At 42.9% G+C, this 24,561-nt stretch overlaps 2 protein-coding genes across 9 annotated transcripts in view; one reads left to right on the forward strand and one right to left on the reverse strand.

Moving 5' to 3' along the window:
- Nucleotides 1–9,910, reverse strand: part of GRID2IP (Grid2 interacting protein) — a 59,559-nt gene extending 49,649 nt beyond the window's left edge. For both annotated transcript variants that reach the window (XM_059896218.1, XM_059896217.1), the window contains exon 1: nucleotides 8,930–9,910. In XM_059896218.1, coding sequence (XP_059752201.1) covers nucleotides 8,930–9,025 — 96 coding nt within the window. In that variant the 5' untranslated portion in view covers nucleotides 9,026–9,910. The remainder of the gene's footprint in view (nucleotides 1–8,929) is intronic.
- Nucleotides 9,911–9,980: 70 nt separating this feature from the next.
- On the forward strand, nucleotides 9,981–23,313 carry ZDHHC4 (zinc finger DHHC-type palmitoyltransferase 4). Of its 7 annotated transcripts, XM_059896269.1 has the most exons (9): nucleotides 9,981–10,048; nucleotides 10,534–10,727; nucleotides 10,862–11,002; nucleotides 11,346–11,469; nucleotides 12,652–12,725; nucleotides 13,223–13,401; nucleotides 15,750–15,875; nucleotides 17,734–17,978; nucleotides 22,937–23,313. In XM_059896269.1, the coding sequence occupies exons 3-9, from the start codon at nucleotides 10,983–10,985 to the stop codon at nucleotides 23,225–23,227; spliced, it is 1,059 nt and encodes a 352-aa protein (XP_059752252.1). In that variant the 5' UTR covers nucleotides 9,981–10,048; nucleotides 10,534–10,727; nucleotides 10,862–10,982; the 3' UTR covers nucleotides 23,228–23,313. The 7 variants fall into 7 exon arrangements, with proteins under 7 accessions (XP_059752252.1, XP_059752253.1, XP_059752251.1 ...); XM_059896270.1 differs by lacking the exon at nucleotides 10,862–11,002; XM_059896268.1 differs by lacking the exon at nucleotides 10,862–11,002 and having other exon boundaries at nucleotides 10,534–10,701.
- The last annotated feature ends 1,248 nt before the right edge of the window (nucleotides 23,314–24,561 follow it).

The following is a 24,561-nucleotide window of genomic DNA, read 5'->3' on the forward strand; positions in this document are numbered from 1 at the left end:
TCTCCCTCCGGTCCCCTGGCTTCGGGCTAATGTTCAGGACTGCTTCGCAACACGGCAGGATCCGGATCCGCCTTCTCCAGGCTGCAGTTTGTAAGCTGTTAATCCTGCGGATCTGGAGCTCCTAGCCCGCAACGTGCCATCTGTAGCAAGAGGAGTTGCTGTGGTAGCTCAGGGGACCGGAGGGGCCGCCAGAACCTGTGCCAGGATAGGGGGCACCTCGCTTCCGCAGGGACGTTTCTTCACATCTGTGGGACGCTCATTCCAGGGCCTCCCATTCGCCTCGCCTGTTGGAGCCCCCCCTGGAGAGATTAGAGAACACTTCTTCCTTTGGCTTCCGTGGCAGCCCTCTTGGTGGACCAGCCTAACTTGGCTGTCTTTGCCAGCCCCTCTTTTCCTGCCACCCCGTGATGCTGGAGAGCCTCTGCCTCTTCTCTCTTTATGCCTTTTGCTCTTCCTAAGGAATTGCATCCGTTCTGGGTGACCTTGCAGAACTGTGACATTGCAGCTTTGTGGCTAGAATTTCCTCCCTCTTCCTTTGAATACACATTTTCTTGAACCTACACCAGGAGACGGCTTGCCAGGAAGGAATTTTATTAATATATTTGCCTTTGAGTCTGGGAGACGAAGGGCGTCCACCACGAGCTCCTGCCACGCCCCACTCATCCCACGTTTTCACTGTGGCAACTTCTTTCATCCTGGGCTCACTCTTCATTGGGGGAACATTTTTTACTTATTGTGCCCATCATTCCAGATACAACTTATTAGATACCCACTTACTGAGTGCCTACCCAGCATCCATGCCCTTTCTAGTATTACCCAGATCTCTGTCTGGAAGCTTCCTCTCCCCTGAGCAGCTCATATGATTTGGGAGAAATTGATCTCCCCTGCAGCTTCAGCAGGGGGCCTTGTTTAACTCACCAAAAGGCACACTCCATTTTCCCAGCCCTTCATGGTGCAGGAGTGAGCCTCTGCTTCAAGCCAGCCAGGGTGAATCTCAGCACTCCTACTTGGAACACCAGGGTAAACCTTCCCACTCTCCCCTCACTGGAAGTGAATGTGGAAGCATGAAGCCCCAGCTGTGGCTGGCAGCTATCCCACCACCAGAAGGAAAGGTGGTCTGAGGATGAAGCTGATACTCGGGTGAGGGACAGAGTGAGGGACAATAAGAACCTCTGTCCTTGATGATGTCACTGAGCTGCTGATTCAAACCATTCCTGAAGCCTGCACCATCTCTGGATATTCCAGTGACAGAGGCCAAGAAATCTCCTTTGTTGTTTAATCCCATTTGAGTTGGGCTTACTGTTACTTGCAACATAAAGAACTCTGATGCCCCAAACCTCTTCAGAGGTCAGAAATACTTCCCACTTTGTTCTCCTGTATTGATCACATTTGTTAACATCTGTAGGAGTGGCCAGTGTTGATTGAATGTGCTTTACATGCATTATCTCATTTAAGCCTCCCAACAATGCTTTGAGGTAGAGTCTCTTATCCTTACTTGACTGATGAGGAAACAGACTCACAGAGGTTAAGTAAAAACCATACAGCTAGAAGAGGTGGATCTTGGACTGGAGCCCAGGAAGCCTGATTCCTGCGCTCATCTTCTTAACTCCTACATGACTTCCCACCCAAAATTTTCCTTCTGAATTTCCTCCTGGGATGACACTCATGTCTGCCCTTCACAGAGCCCACTGTCAGTCCTGAGTTGCTTGGTGTCGAGAGCATTAACCAGGAAGTCATGACTCTGGGACCCTGACCAAGAAGTGCCCCTCATTTCTTCCCCACTGTTCTGAGACAGTATTCACAACATCGTCCCTTGTCTTTCTCCAGCCTCTTTCTGTGTAACATACAAACCAAACAAGTGAAGAACAAACTGCAGACTTTATATGAAGGGAGGGACCATCCTCCATCAGTCAGCCTGTAATCTCTTGCTTGTCTGCCTTTTTTTTGGGTTGTCAGGTGGCTTCTCTTTTCTGAAAATGTCTCAGGGTCAGCCAGAGACAGCTCAGCCCCAGCTCAATGTCCAGGGCTGGACTCTCCTTTTGCTCAACACTGCTAACCAGGGGATGACCAGATTCCAACTGCAAAACTAATTCTTGGTCTCAACTGGGGTAGAAAATGAGAATCTCTGTTGAAAGGCATTAAGATAGGTAGCTGGAGATAGGCCCTCCAGATTTAGGAAATAAAAATACGAAACGCCCAGTTAATTTGAATTTCAGATAAACAAAGGATAATTTTTTAGTATAGCTATTCTTATACCCTCTTTTGAGAGATACCACAGTTGACAGTGGACTGCAGTATTGGTGCCCAGAGTGACAGAGCATTTGGGGTGAAGAGAGCTGAACAGGGCACCGGCTTAAGACAAGATCAGAAGTGATCGGGAAATGGAGATTCTGCTCTGACAATCCCTTTGAACTGAGAGCTGAACACAGTTACCTTAAGGGGAAGCAATCAAGGAAGCAAAGGCCCATTGGAAAGTATTAAGTTGGCCACACCTATGTAATGCTTCAAGCTGGTTAATGGTGACACTCTATGGCCCCACCTACTGGCCAGAAGAATTTTTGTTTTGGTTGCTATCCAGGATATAGATTTTCCTTTGGGTAGAATTCATCCTTTTTCTTTCATTCATTTAACACATTTTTACTGAGCATCTACTATGAACGAGGCACTAAAATAGTTGATACGGATACAATAGTAAGCAAATACAGACCCAATGCTTGTCCTCCAACAAAAATACTTTGGTCATGTTCCTTTATATTTTTTTTCTTTTTTTCTCCATTGTAAAATTCCTCCTGACCAATAAATCACTGTTTGTAAACAAGCATCATGTGCTATATTTGTCTTTGCAAGGGTAGCTATGAAGTCCCGTATCCCCTTTCCAAAGTACTGCTTCAGTCATTCCCTTGGGGACAAGAGATGGCGGTATAAAATGTGGTTGATCCTGTCAACCGATCTTGTAGCAGGTAAAAAACTGATACCACAGGTCCAGTTTCAGGGGTTGACAGGAGGGTCTAGGAATGCTCCAAAGATGGATTCTTTGCTACATGTTTCATGGGTGATACAATCCTTTCTATCACACTTGAATTAAAATTTTGGATTTAGGCTTAAGTAGCGTGTATTCTCCTCTACTATTTATAAAAATACAAGTGTCAAGGTTCATGCTTGGAGGTTTTCAAGAACAGAGGGAAAAAATAAAATGCCAGAAATACATGAGTTTCAGGAACTGACTGACCACTGAGATATTTGTCCTGAGAAAATAATTCAACTGAATAAAAATAAAAGCTATGAATATGAATACTTGCAAAACTATAATACTGAAAAGTAGGAAATAATACAAATGTCCAATGATAAGATTAAGTTCATTATGTTGTATCCCTGAATAATAATTAAAATTATCTAGATAGAGTAAAAGAATTTATGATAAACTAAATTTAAAAAGCAAAATTAGGGCTTCCCTGGTGGCGCACTGGTTGAGAATCTGCCTGCCAGTGCAGGGCACACGGGTTCGAGCCCTGGTCTGGGAAGATCCCACATGCCGCGGAGCAACTAGACCCGTGAGCCACAACTACTGAGCCTGCGCGTCTGGATCCTGTGCTCCGCAACAAGAGAGGCCACGACAGTGAGAGCCCCGCGCACCGCTATGAAGAGTGGCCCCCACTCGCCGCAACTAGAGAAAGCCCTCGCACAGAAACAAAGACCCAACACAGCCAAAAATAATAAATAAATAAATAAATAAATAAATAAATTTTAAAAAATAAAAAGCAAAATTAAAAAATTGTCTAGACACTACGGTTACCGCTATGGAAACCTTTTAAACGAATATAAAGTTCACATTTTCATGTTTATAGAAACACACAATAATAAAGTAGCAGTTATGATAGTAAAATACATAACTGCTTTTCTTTTTTTCTTTTTCTTCGCTGTTTATTTCTACATTTCTATAACATTTTGAATGAGTTTAAAGAGAAAAATATGAGGTAGGGGAAAAAGAGCTGAGTGACTACCTGTTTCTGTTAGGATTAGGATGTCTTCAATTGCAAGTTACAGAAAATGTAACTCAACATAGTTTAAAAAAATAAAGGGGACATCTAACTAGGAGGTCCAGAAGTGGGGTGGGCTTCAGGCACAGTTTGATCAGGGCTCTGACTTCATTTCTCTGCGCCTCTCTTGGGTCTGCCCTCTCCAGTATGTAGGCTTTATCCTCAGGCTGGCTTTCCTCATAGTTACAAGTTAAAGGAAGTGAAGCTACAGGATTCCTCCTTAGTATCTTTAGTCAATCTCAGGGAGAGGAGACACCATTGGAAAGGAATCCTAGCTTCATTCTCATTGGTTCACTTGCATCCCAGAGGCTGGTCATGCATTCCAGACATTGGCTTTTGTTTTGAAAAATTTCTGTGATAAGGAGGATAGGATTATCCTGATTGGCTGAGACCAATTAAGACCCACTCCTAGAGGTGGGGGTAGTTCAGTCGTACCCAAAGAGCATGCATGGAGGTGTGTGGCTTACATGTTGGGTAGGAAACACCAGTGTTCACTGTTCCATGTGGAACGTGTGCAGAAGATTGCCATGAAAAGCAGGAAGGTGAGTTGTAAGGTAGTTGAGAATTTAATACAAACAGTCCTGACTTAAAATGGTTTGACTTATGATGGTGCAAGAGAAATCATACTTCGAATTTTGAATTTTGATCTTTTCCTGGGCTAGCGATATGTGGTACAACACTCTCTTGTGATGCTGGACAGTGGCAGTGAGCTGCAGCTCCCAATCAGCCACACAATCATGAGGGTAAACAACAGATACGCTTACAACCATACTGTGCCCATACAACCATTGTTTTTCACTTTCACTACAGTATTAAATAAACTACATGAGATATTCAATACTATTATAAAATAGGCTTTGTGTTAGATGATTTTGCTCAACTGTAGGTTAATGTTAAGTGTTCTGAGCACGTTTAAGGTAGGATAGTCTAAGCTATGATGTTTGGTACGTTAGGTGTACTAAATGCATTTTCAACTTAACGATATTTTCAACTTACAATGGGTTTATTGGAAGGTAACTCCATTGTAAATGGAGAAAGATATATAGATACATAATGCCTTGGCTACACACTTTAAATGTTTCCTTTCCCTTCTGAAATGATCTCAGCCATCAGGGGAAGAAACTCCAGATGAATCAGAGATAAAAGTATAAATCAACTAGAAGAAAACAATGGAGAATATATTTGTGTGTATGAGTGTGTGTCCTTTTTATTTTTGGTGTATGTAATATTGGAGAATACCTTGCTTTGGGAGTTTGGGATTGACATGTACACACTGCTATATTTAAAATGGATAACCAACAAGGACCTACCGTATAGCACAGGGAACGCTGCTCAATAATATGTAACAACCTAAATGGGAAAAGAATTTGAAAAAGAATAGATACATGTGTACGTATAACTGAATCGCTTTGCTGTACACCTAAAAGTTAAAAAAGAAATAAAGAATACCTTGCTGAATACGATACAAAAACAAAAGCCACTTGGTACTTCCCTGGCGGCCCAGTGGTTAAGACTCCACGCTTCCACTGCAGGGCGCGGCCAAAACAAAACAAAATAAAACAAAACAAAACCCAAAAGCCACAAAAGAAAAGGCTGATAAATGTGAGTACTTCAGAATTTAAAATCTCTGTATAACAAAGACACCATAAACAAAGTTAACAGAAATGTGATCTGTAGGAGAAAATATTTGGAATTTATATCATAGACAAAGGATTAATATCTAGAATAAGATACAGAATAATTTCTCTCTATTTCTTCCTTTTAGAAGTAACAACCTTCCAAGTGTTAGCTAGACACACAGCAGTACAACCAGAGACTACATTTCCCAGCTCCCCTTGCAGCCAGGTATGGCCATGTGACTAAGTTCTGGCCAATTGGAGCTGAGCAGGAAAGGCTAAGTGCAACTGGAAAGTTCCATCCTTGAAAGTGAACCGCCTTTCTTTTCCTTCTTTCCCCTACTCAGGGGCTGGAAGGTAGTGACCTTGGCGTAAGGGCAACACCCTAGCCCTGTGGCTCCATACTGTGTCCAAAGTGCCGGGTGGCGGGGGGGTGGGGGGGGGTGTGGGGTGGGGGGGTGGTGCCACAGCAAACTCATGGGGATGCTATGGGATATCTTAAAAATTTGAGGAAACAAAGTAACATCTGTGTTGTACATGAAATGCTAGCTTGAGTTAGTTTACATTTTCAGCCGTTAGATGGAGAAATTCCTGACGTCTCATCTTTGTGAAGATGGATTTAGAAAGCAAGTGCTGCTGGAATGTGGAGCAGGAATGAGAATGGCGGTTTTCAACCTGTTTTTAAAGTTTGATAACTGTGCAGTGTGCAAGGGGCACTAAGTTGTTTGGACACAAATACTTATGAAGTTGTTCAGAGATAATTATTTAATAGATGGGATTATTAGATATTTCTTTTGGCTGAGGTGCTCTGTGAAAAAAATTCTAAGTCCCTGAGGGGTGTTGTAATCAGAGAAGGTTTGGAAATTTTTACCGAGTGGTGGAGCAACAAGATAGGAAGGATCCGGGTCTTTGTGTGATCGCGTGCATCTCCTGGAGCGGAACTCCTACCACGCCTGGACTGTCCCCCTACCTCTGGACTATCGCATGCGAAAGAAATAAACTTCTTTCCTAATAAAACCATTGTGTTTTGGGGTCTCTCTGTTATAACAGCAGAGCAGACACTGTAGGTGCCCTACCTGTATCCCCACAGCCCTCCGTGGAGATGGATGGCTTCCTGAGTGTCTGCCTGAGGTGTCCTCTGTACGTGGGGCTGGGCTGGCCTCTGTGTGGGCAGGCCAGAAGGACCAGGGAATTAGTGTCCCAGAAGTAGCTGCTCCTCCACGGGACAATTCTGAGGCGTGCTCTGTGGAGCCTCTCAGATGATCCCCAGTGGGACTGAGCCCCACATGCCCCCCTCTACTCATCAACATCTGCCTTCCTGGCTTTCCTCTCTTTTCTCTCACTCCCCCAATCCCTCACCATGTTTCTTGGGAATCTCTCCCCAAACAAACTACTTATACCAAATCCTTGTCTTGGGGTTTGCTCTTAGGGAGCCTGAACTAAGAGAAGCACCTTAGCCTGTTCCCTAACAAATACATAATATATGTAAAGAAGTACCACAATGCAACAAGAAAATGGTAAACAAATAAAAGTGGCAAAGGATAATTGTAAGCAGTTCACAATAGAGGATAGACAATTGGCCAATAAACACACAAGATGTTCAACATCACTAGAAACCAGCCAGCTGTAGTGAAGACAGCCCAGCACAGCAATTAAGCACACTGATTCTTTAGCCCAATGGCCTGAGTTTGAATCGTGGCTCTAATACTTTTTAACTCTACGGCCTGAAGGAAAATTATTTAACTTCTCTATGCCTCCATTTCCTCATCTATAAAAGTGGTATTATATTAATAATAGTACTTATCTCATAGAGTTACTATAAAGATTAAATGATAAATATTTTAAAATTTTAAACTAAATAGAACGGTACCTGGAACCCAGTAGGTGCTACATAAGTGTGTAGTGAGCAAATAAATAAATAAAACGCCATTTAACCCATCAGAATGTACATATTAAAGGAGCTGATCTGGGAATTCCCTGGCGGTCCAGAGTGCTGTGGGCTGGGGTTCAATCCCTGGTCAGGGACCTAAGATCCCACAAGTCTCATGGCGGGGCCAAAAAAAAAAAAAAAAAAAAGCAGAAGCCGATCTATCAAATGTTGGCAAGGGTTTGGAGAAACAGGCTCTCTCAGACATTTGTAGTGCAAGAGCAATTTAGTATTTATTAAAATTAAAAATGCCTATATATTCTGTGGCCCAGAAATTCTACTTCCTGTAGCTGTCCTAGAAAAATACACCTACTTGTGTGTAATGAAGTTCATGAAGGTATTTTCACTTCAGCACAGTTTGTAATAGCAAAATGTGAAATTAACCTAAATGTTTAGTAATAGGACCATTGTATTAAAGGTCGCAAACTGGTGGCCCTTAGGCTAGATTTGTCCTGAAGGTATGTTGTGCTTAGCCTGAATAGTGTTTTAAAATCTTGAATTAGTTGCCAACATTAAAAAATTTGATTTATGTCATAAAAATCCAGGTTTTCAAATACTCTTAAAACACTGGAATTCAAGTCAACAATCCTTTGGTCTGTGTAAATAGCTACTTCTGCTTAGAACAAAACACACTTGCTCCACTTTGTCACTTTACTGATTTGTTACCTGCATATCCCCTGTAGGCACTAGAGTTTGGGACCCTGGCAGATGAGTTATGGCTCAGCTAAACAATGAATTGCACATAATGAGGTAAATACGATATAGCAAATATATACGTATTGGTGTGGAAGGATCACCAAGACGTATTTTGGGGAAAATAAAAAGAAAGCAAGATGTAGAACCATTATGTATAAGATAATGCTATTTCGGTAAACAAAAAATTATAAATGTGTATGTACACTCTAGAATGTGAACTATGACGTTCAGGGATTTTTCTGTTTTATTGCTATGTTCCCAGTGCCTAAAACAGAGCCTGGCATATACTGTGTACTCAATACATATTTGTTTAATAAGTAAATATGTATAACTGTATAAAAGAGTTATGGAAGATACACACTAAATAAGTGATTAATCCTGCCAAGGGACTGAGATTTGGGAGGGGTGATGGTCAAGGGAGGTTTCTGGTTTTGTTTTGTATAGTTTGACTCTATTACAAGGAGAACACAATATTGTATTACTTGCATAAATTTTAAGAAATGAAAGAAAAGCAGTCCAGCGCAGAACACCACAGGTAATCAAACGAAGATTTAAAGTTAAGCTCAACTGAAACCATCCAGAGAAAAAAATGAATGGGGTTAAAACTAAAATTCGGCATTTATGACTGAGGAAAGCTAATCAAAATACTTAACCACCAACCAGCTCAGAATTAACCAGCAGGGTGAGGAGTCAGCGGGAGACACTGATGAGGTCCAGCCGCTCTGCATACGTGATGAGGCTCCATCCATAACCACACTCCTCCCTGGTGGTATCACATTTTCTGATTTTGGGGTTTTGTTTTTCAACTCTGTGTCCACAAGTTCGTGAAGGCCTTTCACACAATGTATCAGAAAGTGCCCACCTTGATAAGTTTTTTAAAAAGGAAAAAAAAAAAAAAAAAAAAAGAATTATGAAGCTGTAAGCTGGGTAGGTAGCAAAGACCGGAAAAGAGAAGCGCTTTAATGCCAGTGTTTGGAGATCACAGACATTTCCCCTCAAAAGGAGGATAGGCCTGGCTCAAGTTACAGACAGGTTTTCAGAGGCATCGAGAATAGACTGGTCTCAGCGGATTCAGAGGCGTTCAGGGTAAAAGGGACACCCCACAGGGGACCTGTCAATGCTATGTTTGGAAGCAGCTTTTCTCACTCCAGGTTCAACTATCATTAAACAGCCTTCCTTCTTATCCTCTAGGTTTGGAGTCAAACAATCGTCATGTTCCCAGAGGCAGGATGTTCAGAGGTGTTCTGAGACAGCAGGAGCAAAGACACTGGAACGGTTCAGACAGGTCCCAACGGTGTGACTGGCAGAAAGCAAAGCGAACTCTGTCCACCACTAAGACACAGGGTATGAGCCCCTAGGTGTGCCTGCCCTGGGCCGCCCGGGGTCGCTGCTCGGCTGGGAGCCGAGCCATGACTGGGCTCTACCCAGGCCGGTGGGCGGCTCGTCCGCTTCACAACACCGGCGTCCTCGCCCGCACCAGGCCTGGGACAGTCTCTTTGTAAGATTTCTGGCAACGGCTCTATAAAGCTGGACCTCCCGGCCGTCAGACTTAACCACATTCTGGAGGAGCCAAGGCGGGAAGCGAGAGACTACTCCGAGGGTGCAGAACACGAGCGGCAGCCCCACGGCCCCCTCAGCTGTCCGCGCACACTTCCGCCGGAAGTCGGCCTGGCCGACGGCGGCGCGTGATGACGTCACGGCTCCGCCGGAAGTCTGGGGACGCGCCCTAGACGCGCGGATCAGGTGCAGCTGGCGGTAGAGAGGTATCGGCGGTAAGTCCGCCTCCGCTGGGCTATTAGACACCCGGGCTGGCACGGGGCCCTTCGTCTCCCTGTCTGACCCGCCCTTCCCCCTTGTGTATGGAGCTGCAGCCCCACCTCCACCCCTCCCGGCGCGCAAACACCACCAGTGTCCCCTCCGATCTTTCTGCACGCCCCCATCCGACCAACCCCGGTTTCGGCTCCCGGGGAAAGCTCCGGCCAGGCCCACCCGCTGGGATCTTCGGACGGAGAGTGGCCTCGGGAATGCTCTTCTGTCGGGTCCCCAGCGTGGGCTCCTCAGGTATAGGGATAAACACCGAGATCCAAGGCTCCCGGGTTATTTCTTCCCAATGAGCTTTTTGTCTAGAAATCTTACAGCCCCGTTCACCCTGCGGGGTCTCAACATCCCTTGACTTCCAAATTCTTTTACACAATGCATTCCGCCCCTGACTCCTAGCCTATCATATTATGTGAGGGTTGAATTGATGTCTCTGCAGCCAGATCCAGCTTCCTAGAGGAGCCATGTCTCCTGCAGCTTTGGGTGCCACCTGTTGTGCCAGGCGCACGCCGCTGAACAAGAGGAGATGCCGTTTGGATTCTCCGTGAATGTTCGGAGGAGGAATGCCCGAGCTGCCGGCTGAAAACTATCTAAACAAAAGAAATATGTAGGCTGGGGACCCTGAATCACCTCGTGAGAATTGCTGCTCTTTCTTTCCTCTGTCTTATCTCGTGAGGAGTTTCTAGTTTGGTTATCTTAATTGGAAGTTCTGCCCAGAACCATATCTGCCAAGGCCAAAAGTAACCATTTCCAGTTTCTTAATACAGGCTTGTGTGTTGACTCTGGTCCCCCTGGGTGATCCCTGAGTGTTGTGGTCACTGCCCTGGAGGGATCTTCATAGGACAGCACGCCTGATCCTGGCTGGGGGCCCCTGAGTGCCTCTGGTGGATGCTTCTTCCAAGAGCAATGTCAGTAGATTCTTTTGGGTACATTCATATCAATGTCATTGTGAAAATTTATATTCAGGGGAGTAAAAGACTGATTTATCGCTGTGGGAGAGAAGGGGGATGCATTTTGCATATTCTTCCCCACTTATTTTGGGATTTGCAGGCAGGAGATGCCACAAGGCAGACCACAGTGGTTTGATTAGGAAACTTTTGAAGGGTGACCAGGTGGGAAGCCCCACTGAGAGGCAATTTGTGCTTGAAGGATGAAGAATTCTGTTTGGAGTCACTTAGGGAATTGATGTCTGAGAATATGCATTGGACTATATCCCTCAGTAATAATCACACTCTTTCTGTTCCTTTGTAGCCCCAGGATGGACTTTCTGGTTCTCTTCTTGTTCTACTTGGCTTTTATGCTGATTGGTGTTGTTACGATCTGCATCTGCTCGAAAACCCATTGCTTGAAAGGCCTGGTCAGAAGAGGAGCACAGGTAACAGTGATGGTTGGAGACCACGGGATTTTGAATACCACTGGTCTAAAAGGCTCACCAGTTTTCTGTCAGAACAAAAAAGAGATGCCATTTTTTATTCGTTTGTTCACTTGTTCTTTCATTTATGGCACTTGCAGTGTATTCGAAAGTCTCTATCTTTCTGTTTTTGTTTTTGTTGCTGTTGAAAGTAATCTTTCTTTAAAAAATTTATTTAATTTATTTATTTTCCTTTTTTTTGGGCTGTGTCGGGTCTTAGTTGCGGCACACAGGATCTTTGTTGAGGTATGCGGGATCTCTTCGTTCCGGTGCTTGGGCTTCTCTCTAGTTGCAGCACTCAGACTTCTCTCTAGTTGTGGTGCGTGGGTTTTCTCTCTCTAGTCGTGGCACACGGGCTCCAGAGCACGTGGGCTCTGTAGTTTGCAGCACGCGGGCTCTCTCGTTGAGGCTCGTGTGCTCAATAGTTGTGGCACGTGGGCTTCCTTGCCCCGGGGCATGTGGGATGTTAGTTCCCCGACCAGGGATTGAACCCTCATCCCCTGCATGAAGGTGGATTCTTTACCACTGGACCACCAGGGAAGTCCCGAAAGTAATCTTTTGATGATGCTTTAAGAGAAGATAGCATTCTCAAGGTTGGCTGTTTTTCTCTAGAGTTGATGTGATGTGAGCGGTGTCTGCCTGGAGGGGCCTGATGGGTGAAACTGGGGGTAGTGTGGGTAGAAAGCTGAACATCGGGCTACCCACACTCCTCCAGGGATCAAAGTGAGCAGAATTGGGGTGAGCAGCCTTGGGAAGGTGTTGGCCTGGTGGGGGGACCTGGGCTAATGCTCTGTGATCTGGAGGTAGACTCTGGAACCTAGGATTGAACCCAAGGCAGGGAAAGGCTATATTAACAGTTCACATCAGCATTACCTGATCCAGCCCCTCTGCTCACCTCCCTTTGCCTGAAGACCAAGACTTAGTGCCTTGTTTGGGGTCAGGATGGAAATGGAGGAGTTGACATCAAAGGAAGGCCAGCTGAGGGAAGCCCACCTCTTTATTCTCACTTAAATCTCTTCTCTGCTCACATGCAGAAACATGCCTTTATATCACCAATATTGCTGGCTAAAAGTGAAGCATCTAATTTGTTTAGGAGTGGGGAGAAAGAGAAATGAAACTGAACCTTTCTCTTTTCTTTTGTTTCAGATATTTTCATATATAATTCCAGAATGCCTTCGGAGAGCCATGCTAAGATTTCTTCATTACCTCTTCCATACACGGTATTTATATTTCAGAGTTTAAGTATTATCTTCTTTTCTGTTTCGATTGTTAACTGTTGCTGTCCTCTAGCTCTAGGAGGTTCCTTGTTTGTTTCCAGCGTGATACAGGGAGGGATGCTGGAGGGATCAAGAGTCCTGGGTTCAGAACCTTTACTGACAGATAATCTGCCTTTTATCTCTGGGGATTTGACATATCTAATTTTAAGTATCAATACTTAAAGAATGGGAAAGTATTGGCATGCATTTCTGTAAAAAATATATACTGATACTGAGACCTCAATTCCCAACAAAGATGATGATTATAATAGATAACATTTATTGAGTACTTACTATGTGGTAGGCACTAGGTGAAATGTTTCACATAATTTCTAATGTAATTCTTACTGTTGTCTCAAACCCAAAGGAAGTGGTTGTCCGTTGGTTCACCTTCTGTAGTGTGGTGTGATTTTTTCACAGAGAAGCCCCTGTGAACAAGTCATGTACCTGTGTCCTTTCAGAAACCACACCTTTGTTATCCTGCATCTCATCTTGCAAGGGATGGTTTATACTGAATACACCTGGGAAATATTTGGCCTCTGTCAAGAGCTGGAGTTCTCCTTGAATTACCTTTTTCTGCCTTATCTGCTGCTGATTGTAAATCTGGTTTTTTTTGCCCTAAGTTGTGAAACAAACCCTGGTAAGTTGAGGCTCTTAGTATAGAAAATGGTGACAGATCAACTGTCTGTCTCACTGACAGTGCTACAAACGAGTAGTGATCCCTCCAAGGGCTTTGGAAAACATTTGATATGTAGGGTTTGCATGATCTTTCAGTTTTAAATGTTTTCTAGTTTTATTTTTTCTTCTTTGTCCCACAGATTATTTAGAACTATTTAAACATTATCACTTAATTGTGTTATATACAGAGCTTGCAGTCTATATGATACTGTTTCTTTTAAAGTTGTTACTGATATTTGCATTATGCCCAGGCATGTGGTCAGTTTCTGTAAATGATCCATGTGTTCTTGAAAAGAGTATTATATTTTCTAGTTCTTGGGCACAGGCAACCATGTAAGTCCATTAGATCAAGATGTTATGTTCAGATTTTTTATATTCATACTAATATTTTTGTTTGATTACTGAGAGAGGTATGTGATCTCATTCTGATGGTAGATTTGACAGATTTTTCCTTAACATATTTTGAAGCTATTATATGTGTGTGTGTGTACAATAGTTATATATACTCATATTAGATGTATTCAAGTTTAGAATTAGTATTATCTCTTGAATCTTTTTTCAAAATACAATGAGCCTCTTTGTTACTAGTAATACTCTTTGCTCTCAAGTCTCCTTTGTCTGATACTAATATTTATTATTACATTGTTTTTAGATATATACTTGCTTGGTATTTTTTTTCCCATCCACTTATTTTAATAAATTACATTTATTTATTTATTTATTTTAAATTTTTGGCTGCGTTGGGTCTTCGTTGCTGCGCGCGGGCTTTCTCTAGGTGCGGTGAGCGGGGGCTACTCTTCATTGCGGTGCACGGGCTTCTCATTGCAGTGGCTTCTCTTGTTGCAGAGCACGGGCTCTAGCTGCGCAGGCTCAGTAGTTGTGATGCACGGGCTTAGTTACTCCGCAGCATGTGGGATCTTCCCCCACCAGGGCTCGAACCTGTGTCTCCTGCATTAGCAGGTGGATTCTTAACCACTGCACCACCAGGGAAGTCCCCATCCACTTATTTTAATCTTTTCTATCCTTGAAGGACCAAATGTCCATGAATTAATGAACAGATAAATAAAATGCGATATACCTATTCGATGGAATGTTATTCAACCATAAGGAGGAATGAAGTACTTATACATCCTATAACGTGGGTGAGCCTTGGAAACATTATGCTCAATGAAAGAAGCCAGATACAAAAGACCACATATTGTATGATTCCATTTATATGAAGTATCCAAAAAAGGCAAATCCATAGAGACAGAGAATCGATTAGCAGTTGCCAGGGGTTGTGAGATTAGAGAGAAGTGGAGAATGACTGCTGAAAGGATTTCGTTTTGGGGTGATGAAAGTGTTCTCAAGTTGATTGTGGTGGTGGTGGTACAACTCTGTGACTATAAAAACCACTGAATGGGGGCTTCCCTGTGGGCGCAGTGGTTAAGAGCCCGCCTGCCAGTGCAGGGGACACGGGTTTGAGCCGTGGTCCGGGAAGACTCCACATGCCGCAGAGCAACTAAGCCCGTGCGCCACAACTACTGAGCCCGCGTGCCACAACTACTGAGCCCACGTGCCACAACTACTGAGACTGCATGCCACAACTACTGAGCCCGCATGCCACAACTACTGAGCCCGCGTGCCACAACTACTGAGCCTGGGCACCACAACTACTGAGCCCGTGTGCCACAACTACTGAGCCCGCGTGCCACAACTACCGAGCCCACGTGCCACAACTACTGAGACCGCATGCCACAACTACTGAGCCCACATGCCACAACTACTGAGCCCGCACACCACAACTACTGAGCCCTGCGCCACAACAACTGAGCCCACATGCCACAACTACTGAGCCCGCACACCACAACTACTGAGCCCTGCGCCACAACAACTGAGCCCGCATGCCACAACTACTGAGCCCGTGTGCCACAACTACTGAGCCTATGCACCACAACTACTGAAGCCCACGCACCTAGAGCCTGTGCTCCACGATAAGAGAAGCCACCACAATGAGAAACCCGCGCACCTTAACGAAGAGTAGACCCCGCTCGCCACAACTGGAGAAAGCCCGCGAGCAGCAATGAAGACCCAATGCAGCCAAAAATAAATAATAAATAACTTAATTAATTAAAAATAAAAACCATTGGATGGTACACTTTAAATGGGTGAATTGGGTTTATGAACTATATCTCAAAGCTGTTAATTTAAAAAATAAATTATTTGGAATATTAAATACAGCAGTTTTAGTTGTGCTTTGCCAGGACAGATTGTGTGAACATCCGGTCCACTGTATTGCTCGAAACTGACACTTGTCCTTCCTTTTTTCAGGTACCATAACAAAAGCAAATGAATTACTGTTTCTTCAAGTTTATGAATTTGATGAAGGGATGTTCCCAAAGAACATGAGGTGTTCTACTTGTGATTTAAGGAAACCAGCGCGATCCAAGCACTGCAGTAAGTCTGGTTCTGGCCCCTCCAGCTCTGCCCTCGCACAACGGACAAGTGGGCTTCGTCTGTAAGGGAATGTTACATAAATCTAGAAGCAGGGCCATTTGACCTCCAGACATGAGGCGGCCTCTGCTGGTAGGGGATAGTTAGATAGTGGTTTCTTTGAGATGCCTAGAGGTGAGGTCTTATGTTCTCCTGTAGTGGGTAACCTTCAGCTCTGGGCAAAACAGCCCTTCCTTTGCCACGTGGCAGTGCTTGCTGCTCAAGAGATGTTTCTGTAAGATGTTGTGTTTGCAGACTTCAGTCCTGGCAGAAGCTACTCTTCTGGGCAGTGGCCAAGATTCTAGATTAGTGCTGTCCAACAAAAATATAATGTGAGCCACCCATGTGATTTAAAATTTTCTAGTAGCCATGTTGCAAAAGTAAAAAGAAATGGGAAAAATTTATTTTAATTATATGTCCCTTAAGATATCTAAAATACCATTTTAACATGTAATCAGTATAAAAATATCATTCGTGGATTTTTCTTTTTTTTTAAACTTTTGGGTTTATTATTTATTTATTTATTTTTATTTATGACTGTGTTGGTCTTCGTCTCTGTGCGAGGGCTTTCTCTAGTTGCGGCAAGTGGGGACCACTCTTCATCGCGGTGCGTGGGCCTCTCACTGTCGCGGCCTCTCTTGTTGCGGAGCACAGGCTCCAGATGTGCAGGCTCAGTAATTGTGGCTCACGGGCCCAGTTGCTCCGCGGTATGTGGGGTCTTCCCAGACCAGGGCTCGAACCCGTGTCCCCTGCATTGGCAGGCGGATTCTCAACCACTGCGCCACCAGGGAAGCCCCCTCGTGGATTTTTTTATATTCTCTTTTCATACTAATTCCTTGCAATTCCGTGTTTTTTACATTTACAGTACATCTCAATCAATAGACACTAAATTTTTATTGGAAATTCTTGATCTGTATTTAGATTTCATAAAATTTATAGTTGGAAGAGCTGATTCACATACCGAAGCTATTCTAGATATTCTTAAAAGTTTTTCAATGACTGAATCAGTACCAAAACATCATTTTTCTTGGGACTTCCCTGGTGGCACAGTGGTTAAGAATCCACCTGCCAATGCAGGGGATACGGGTTCGAGCCCTGGTCCAGAAAGATCCCACACGCCATAGACCAGCTAAACCCATGCGCCACAACTACTGAGCCTGCGCTCTAGAGCCTGTGAGCCACAGCTACTGAGCCCACGTGCCACAACTACTGAAGCCCACACGCCTAGAGCCTGTGCTCTGCAACAAGAGAAGCCATAGCCATGAGGAGCCCGCGCACCGCAATGAAGAGTAGCCCCCACTTACCGCTGCTAGAGAAAGCCCGTGCGCAGCAATGAAGACCCAACGCAACCAAAATAAATAAATAAATAAACAAATAAATAAATAAACCAGCATTTTTCTTTAATATCCATATCTATATTGACATAATGGTTCGTCTTTATCAGAAGAATTGATTTGACTTTAAAGCAAAAGCGTCAGTTTTAAAATTATGTCCAAGTTAAGTAAGTTCACTAATTATTTTGTCATCTCAGCATTATTCACATTTATCTCAAAGGAGCAATGCATAATTGAAAAACAACTGTGCATTTATCAATACCAACAAAGTATTCTTTCAAGTTTCTCTTGTAGCCACGTTTCAAGTGCTCAGTACTCACATGTGGCTACTGTATTGTCCCCTTCGGTTCTGAAAGCTTGGTGACAGAGGCTGCCATTGACACGGCCAGCTCATACTGCTCGTGTCAGCGTGTGAAACTCTCAGTAGGTGTGCATGGTGTCATTATCAAGGATCAACGCAGGGTTGTGGCTCCCCCATTTCTGTGCAGGTGTGTGTAACCGGTGTGTGCACCGCTTTGACCATCACTGTGTGTGGGTGAACAACTGCATCGGGGCCTGGAACATCAGGTACTTCCTCTTCTACCTCTTGACGTTGACGGCCTCGGCTGCCACCATGGCTGTGGTGAGCACCGTGTTTCTGGTCCAGCTGGTGATGGTGTCGGACTTGTACCTGGAGACTTATGTCGATGACTTGGGACACTTGCAGGTGGTTGACACTGTCTTTGTTATTCAGGTAATTAATATTCAGGTAATTATGTTGTGGGCTGTATGTTTCTGACTTCAGGTTTCAAAACTGGAAAAAGGGCATTTGTTTTCTGAGTCAAAACGTGAAGGCATTCCTTTTTAAAAAATTGATATATAATTTTAAAAAATCGATATATAATTCACACACCATAAAATTCACCCTTTTAAAGCATACAGTTCAGTGGTTTTAATATATTCACAGAACCACGTAACCATCACCACAGTCTAATTTCAGAACATCTCACCATCCACAAAAGAAACTCTTATCTATTAGCAGTCACTCCCCATTCCCTTTTCCCCAGACCCAGGCAGCCACAAGTTTACTTTCTGTCTTTATGCGTTTGCCTTTTCTGGTCATTTCACATAAATGGAATCATACAATATGCAGCCTTTTGAGCTGGTGTCTTTCACTTAGCATAGTATGTTCAAAGCTCATTCATGTTGTAGCATGAATCAGTGCTTCATTCCTTTTTATGGCTAAATAACATTCCGTTGTAATCATTTGAGGAACCACCAGACTGATTTCCAAAACATTTGCATCATTTACATTCCCACCAGCAATCTATGAAGGTTCTAATTTCTCCACATTCTTAACAATACTTGTTATTATCTTTTTTTTTTTTATTATAGCCATGTAGTGGGTATGAAGTGATACCTTACTGTGGTTTGATTTGCATTTACCCTAATGACTAATGATATTGAGCATCTTTTCATGTGCTTATTGGCCATTAGTATATCTTCTTTGGAGAAGAAAGTTTAAGGAAGAAGCAGCTCGTTTTTATTTGGGTTGTTTTTTATTCTTATGTTGCAAGAGTTCTTTTTTATATTCTGGACACTTGACCCTTATCAGATACATGATGTGCAAATATTTTCTCCCATTCTGTTGGTTGTCTTTTCACTTTTTTGATAGTTTTCTTTGAAGCACAGAAGTTTTAAATTTTGATGTTCAATTTATTTTTTTCTTTCGTTGCTTTTGCTGTAGTGTCGTAGCTAAGAAATCATTGCTTAATCCAAGATCATGAAGATTTACACTTAAATATTCTTTAAAGTATTTTATAATTTTAGGTCTTACATTTAGGTCTTTGATCATTTTGAGTTAATTTTTGTACATTGTGTTTGGTAAGGTTCCAACTTTATTCTTTAGTTTGTGGATATCCAGTTGTTCCAGCATCATTTATTGAAAAGACTATTATTCTTTGCCCATTAATTTACCGTAATGTAAAAGTCAAAGCCATTCTTTAAAAACTTATTTGATTGCTAAAAGATTTCTATTTCATTTATGGGAAATGGCTTATGAGCAGTCTTTTTTTAGGTAACTGCCTAATTCTCCTTGAGTGTTTTTTTTCCTTTTGTTTCAAAGAAAATAAAATGAGCAAGTGGGATGTATTAAGTGAATGCAAGGTTGGTTCAATATTGGGAAATTGATTAGTATCTTATACAGCATTATTAAGTATTAGGAACAATGATATGATTATTTCTCTAGATGCTGAAAAGCCTGTCAAAAAATTCAATACCCATTATAATAAAAGCACTTAGAAAATAGGAATTGAAGGATATTGTCTTAATATGAGAAAATATGCACATAGTCCTAAAGCCTGCATCTTTTTTAACTCTTATTTTAAAATAATGATTGATTTACAGGAGGTTATAGGAATCATGTGCACCCCTAAGCTCTTCTCCCCATGCCAGAATCCCTATGCAATCACAGCACAAAAGCAAGAAATTGACATGGGCACAGTCCACAGTGCCAGTTATATATGTGTTCGTTTGTGTTATGTGTGTAGCTCTGTGCAGTTTGTCACATGTGTAGCTTTGAATAATTGCCACCACAACCAAGGTGCTCTTCTGTCCATCACCACAGACTCCCTGTGTTATCCCTGATACCCACATCCTCCTCCCCACATCCCTAATGCCCAGCCACCACTCATCTGTTTTCTATCTCTGTTATTATGTTATTTATTGTTACATACATGGAATCCTACAGTAGCATTTTGTGTTTGGTTTTTTTCACTCAGCACAGTTTCCTTGAGATTCATCCTAGTGGTTGCATATATCAGTAATTCATTCCTTCTTACTGCCGTATAGTTTTCCATGGTGAGAATGGATCACAGTTTGTTTAATCAGTTACCCTTTGAATGACGTTTGGGTGATTTCCAGTGTTTGGCTATCACTAATGAGGCTGCTATGAACATTGGTTTAGAAGCTGCTGTGTGAAAAGAAGTCTTCAGTGTGATTGTTGGGTTGTATGGTAAGTCCATTTTAGGTTTTGAAAAGGAGTACCACATTGTTTTGCAGAGTGCTTGTACCTTTCTACATTCTCCCCACCAGGGATGTGGGAGTAAGTGGTTTCTCTGCATCTTTGCCAGGTTTATCATTATCACTGATTTTCACTTCAGCTGTTCTGATAGGTATGTCATGATACCTCCTTGTTGTTTTAACCTTGAATAGTTTTTATTCTCAAGTTTTTTCCAATTATGTAAATTTGTAATCATACTGAAAAGTTAAAAGAATAACAGAGTGACTACCCATATACCTTCCACCTAGATTTTAAAATTGTTAACATTTTAATCTGTTTCCTTTCTATACGTGTGTATATATTTTTCTGTATTATTAGAAATAAGTTGGAGACGATGTTGCTTCACCCCTAAATACCTGAGCATGCATTTTTTCAGAATGTCAACGTTCTCATACGTATCTACAATTCTATTATCCCATGTAAGAAAAGTAATAATAAATCTATATACTCTCTAGCCCATATTCAGATCCTCCCCATTGTTTCAAATATATCTTCCATTTTATAGTTATGCATTACATTTGAATATTATGTCCTTTTATTCTAAAATAATGCCCCTGCTTTTTTTTCATTAAATTGACATTTAGCAGTCTAGTTATCTTTTAAAATGTCCCATGTTCTAGATTTTTCTTTTCCTAATTGTCATCTAATTTTTCTCTCTTTCTTTATATTAGTGTAAACTGGAAGTTAGTTCTAGAGCCTTGATTAGATTCAAGTTAAATATTTTTGGCAAAAATGCTTCCTAGGTAGGGATGTGTATTTCATAGTGCATCCCATCAGGTGACATAGGAGCAGTGAAGCCCGGGTTGATTCATTGGTTTAAGGAGGTGACCACCAGTTCCCTCCACTCGTGAAGTGCATTTTCCCCTTTGCAATGGGTAATCTTGTGTATGTGGTTTTGCTTTTGTATTTAGGACTTTCTTTAGGATAGATTCCCAAGAACATAAATACTGGGTCAAAGATTGACAACAATTATAAGTCTTTCGATATATGTTGTCAAATTGCTTTTTAAAACCTGTGGTTAGAGCAGTGTGTAAGTGTTCCTTTCACTGCATCAGAGCAGGCATTGATGATGCCTGGGATGGGAAGTGCTTCTAGTTTGACAGAATATGGTTTACCCTTTTTTACAAATTACATTTCTTTCATTACTTTTGATTACTTTCCTTGTCTGTCAGTCATTTGTATATCTTTTTTGGTGAATTCTGCCCTTTAATTGTTTACCTATTTGATATGAGAATAACTTTTGATTTGAGGTCTTTGGATAATAATGGTAGTTCATTCTTGTTGTATTTGTTTTCTGTTTGTGTGTCTCATTTTTTGTTGTTTAAAAAGCTTTAGACATTCTTCCTCATCGAATCTGTCTCTTTTCTTTGTAACTTCAGTTAGCAAGTCTCGCCCATCGGGAGTTTTGATGGAGTTTTGATAAGTATCTACTTCTTTTCTGCTAACTTTCAAAAATATTGAACTGTTTCAGAATTCTTTGTCTATCATAAAAACGAACTTATAAAAATTCAAGTAGTCCAGAACTTTTAGGGGTGGGGGGAGGTGGGGGAAATAAGGGAAGGTAGTTATTCCAGTTGAAAGATGAATAAGTCCTGGGAATGTCATGTACAGCATGGTGACTGTAATTAACAATACTGTATTGTACATTTGAAAGTTGCCAGGAGAGTAGCTCATAAAGGTTCTCAACACACGCACACAAATGGTAACTGTGAGGTGACAGATGTGTTAACTAATGTTATTGTAATCATTTCATTATATAATATATATAATCATTATGTTGTATATTACATGCACCTTAAACTTTCATAATGTTATATTTCAATTTATCTCTATAAAGCCGGGGGGGGGAGGGGGAAGAAAATTTAAAACATCTTGGACAAAAATAAAATATAAACTGGGAATTATTCCCCTCCCCTCCCAACAGTTTCATTCTCCAGAGACAACCACTTTTATAGTTTGGTGTACATTTCAGGCTTTTTTTCTATGTTTATTTATATGGCCATACACTTTCATCGAGTTAGTTTTGTTTTTGCACAAATAGGATTCCATTGTGATTTTTGCATTTTGTCTTTCTTGTTGGGCAATATACTACCAACATCTTTTCCAAATTAGTACATAGACACTGACCTAATTTAAAGGCTCCTTGTTGTTCCATAGTATGTTCCATAGTATCCCAGAGTTTTACTCTTCCTCCTGGATGGACATTTAACTTGTTTCTTTTGGGAAGAGGGGCTGTCAAAATCAGTGCTACAGTGAATACCCTTGTACATGTATTTCTGGGGTCGTATTGTTTTCAGAGAGAGATTGATCTCTTCTGTCCGTCTGGACTTTATGTTGATGTATGAACTAAGATCTGCATTCATTTCTCTGTTTATTTTCTGAATAGCTAACTGGCATCATCTCCTGAGTGTCCTTCCCCTTTTCCTTGAATGCACACACTTCATTTATCCCATATGAAATTCTTCCTGGGATGTTTGTCAGTGCTGTTTTTGGTTCTGATTTTGTGTTCAGTGGGTCAGATGTGTATGGAGGTGGGGGAGATGGGAAGGCAGTTCTGAAGTGTATATGGACGTGACCATGGCCGGTGGTTCCTAACCCCGACGCGTGTCACAGCCTAGCTGCCTAACGTGCTGCTTCTTCTTTGCCCCCAGTACCTGTTCCTGACCTTCCCGAGGATTGTCTTCCTGTTGGGCTTTGTTGTGGTGCTGAGCTTCCTCCTGGGGAGCTACCTGTGCTTCTGTCTGTACCTGGCCGCTACCAACCAGACCACTAACGAGTGGTACAGAGGTGCCCGAGCCTGGTGCCAGCATTGCCCCCACGTGGCCTGGACCCCATCAGCAGAGCCCCAGGTTTACCGGAACATTCACTCCCGTGGGCTTTGGAGCAACCTTCGCGAGATCTTTCTACCTGCTGTCGCACATTATGAGAGAAAGAAGAAATAAGAATGGGAAGAGTGTTACTGCCTTTTAAATATAGTATATGTTTATTTATACATATGGATACTTTTTAAAAAATTTTTATTTATTTATTTGGTTGCGTTGGGTCTTCGTTGCTGCTCGTGGGCTTTCTCTAGTTGTGTCGAGCGGTGGCTTCTCTTTTTGCGGAGCACGGGCTCTAGGCACGCGGGCTTCAGTAGTTGCGGCACACGAGCTCAGTAGTTGCGGCTCATGGGCTCTAGAGCGCAGGCTCAGTAGTTGTGGCGCACGGGGTTAGTTGTTCTGCGGCATGTGGGATCTTCGCAGACCAGGGCTCGAACCCGTGTCCCCTGCACTGGCAGGCGGATTCTTAACCACTGCGCCACCAGGGAAGTCCTGGATACTTACTTTCTAAGCTTTGGTTTATTTCTTTTTTCCCGGTTTCCGCTGTGTTTATGAATTGGCTCTCAGTAGCTAAGGAAGGGAAGGGAAAACTAGTGTTTACTGAGTGCCTAAGCCTTGCCAGGTGCCATGTTAATAAACCCTGGGGCAGAAATACCCCTTGCTCATCCTCTGTTCATTCAGCCGGCTGGAGTGGAGCATCTCTGAAGTCCTGGTGCCAAGGGGCTCAAAGGTGAATTCCCAGAGGTTGCAGTTGACCTTGGTCTCCCACTGGGCTCCTGGACAGGAGGGGCCTTATGGCTGTGTCTCCTGATGTGCAGGAGGGTCTCCGTGACTTGAAGTTGCCCCAGCTGCACCCTCTTTAATGTCCTTTCCATCTTTCCCTGGGAAAGGCCTTGGCTTTTTTCATCTCCTTGACCACACCCAGCATCCTCTCCTAGGCCCACCCTCAGGCCAGAATGGACCTTTTACAGAAGGCTCATTCCTGTGGCCTCTGGCCTGCCCTCCACTGGCCTCTTGTGGCCACATTCAATTCATTTCTGCCGTTTTTAAAATCCCAGGCTAACCCCCCTGTTCATTCATTGCAGAGAGATGAATGCAGGAAAAGAGATTCATAGAAAGTGCTGAGGGTTTAGGTTTTCAGGTCTTAGTGGTCAGGAGCAGGAGACCTGATTCCTACGGCCCTCCCAGGCTAGGCGGGGCCAATCTGGAGGGGGCTGGGGAATAGGGACTCTCAGGTAGGCAGGCATCATTTGTCGTCGCAGCCCCGAGTTCAGACTAGATATAACGTTAAAGATGAACGGCTGAGGCCTGAGCCACGGCCCTGCACCACCACCCTATCCTTGGAAAAGCTCCATGAAATCACACGTGTAGGCTTTGAACGCCGCGCAGAGAAAGCAAGGGGAGCTCCGGGCGGGCCTTGCGGGGCTGGGGGGCGCGCACAAGACCTAGAGTGCGTT

The sequence above is a fragment of the Balaenoptera ricei genome, chromosome 15, assembly GCF_028023285.1.
Source record: "Balaenoptera ricei isolate mBalRic1 chromosome 15, mBalRic1.hap2, whole genome shotgun sequence".
NCBI classification, from domain to species: Eukaryota; Metazoa; Chordata; class Mammalia; order Artiodactyla; family Balaenopteridae; genus Balaenoptera; species Balaenoptera ricei.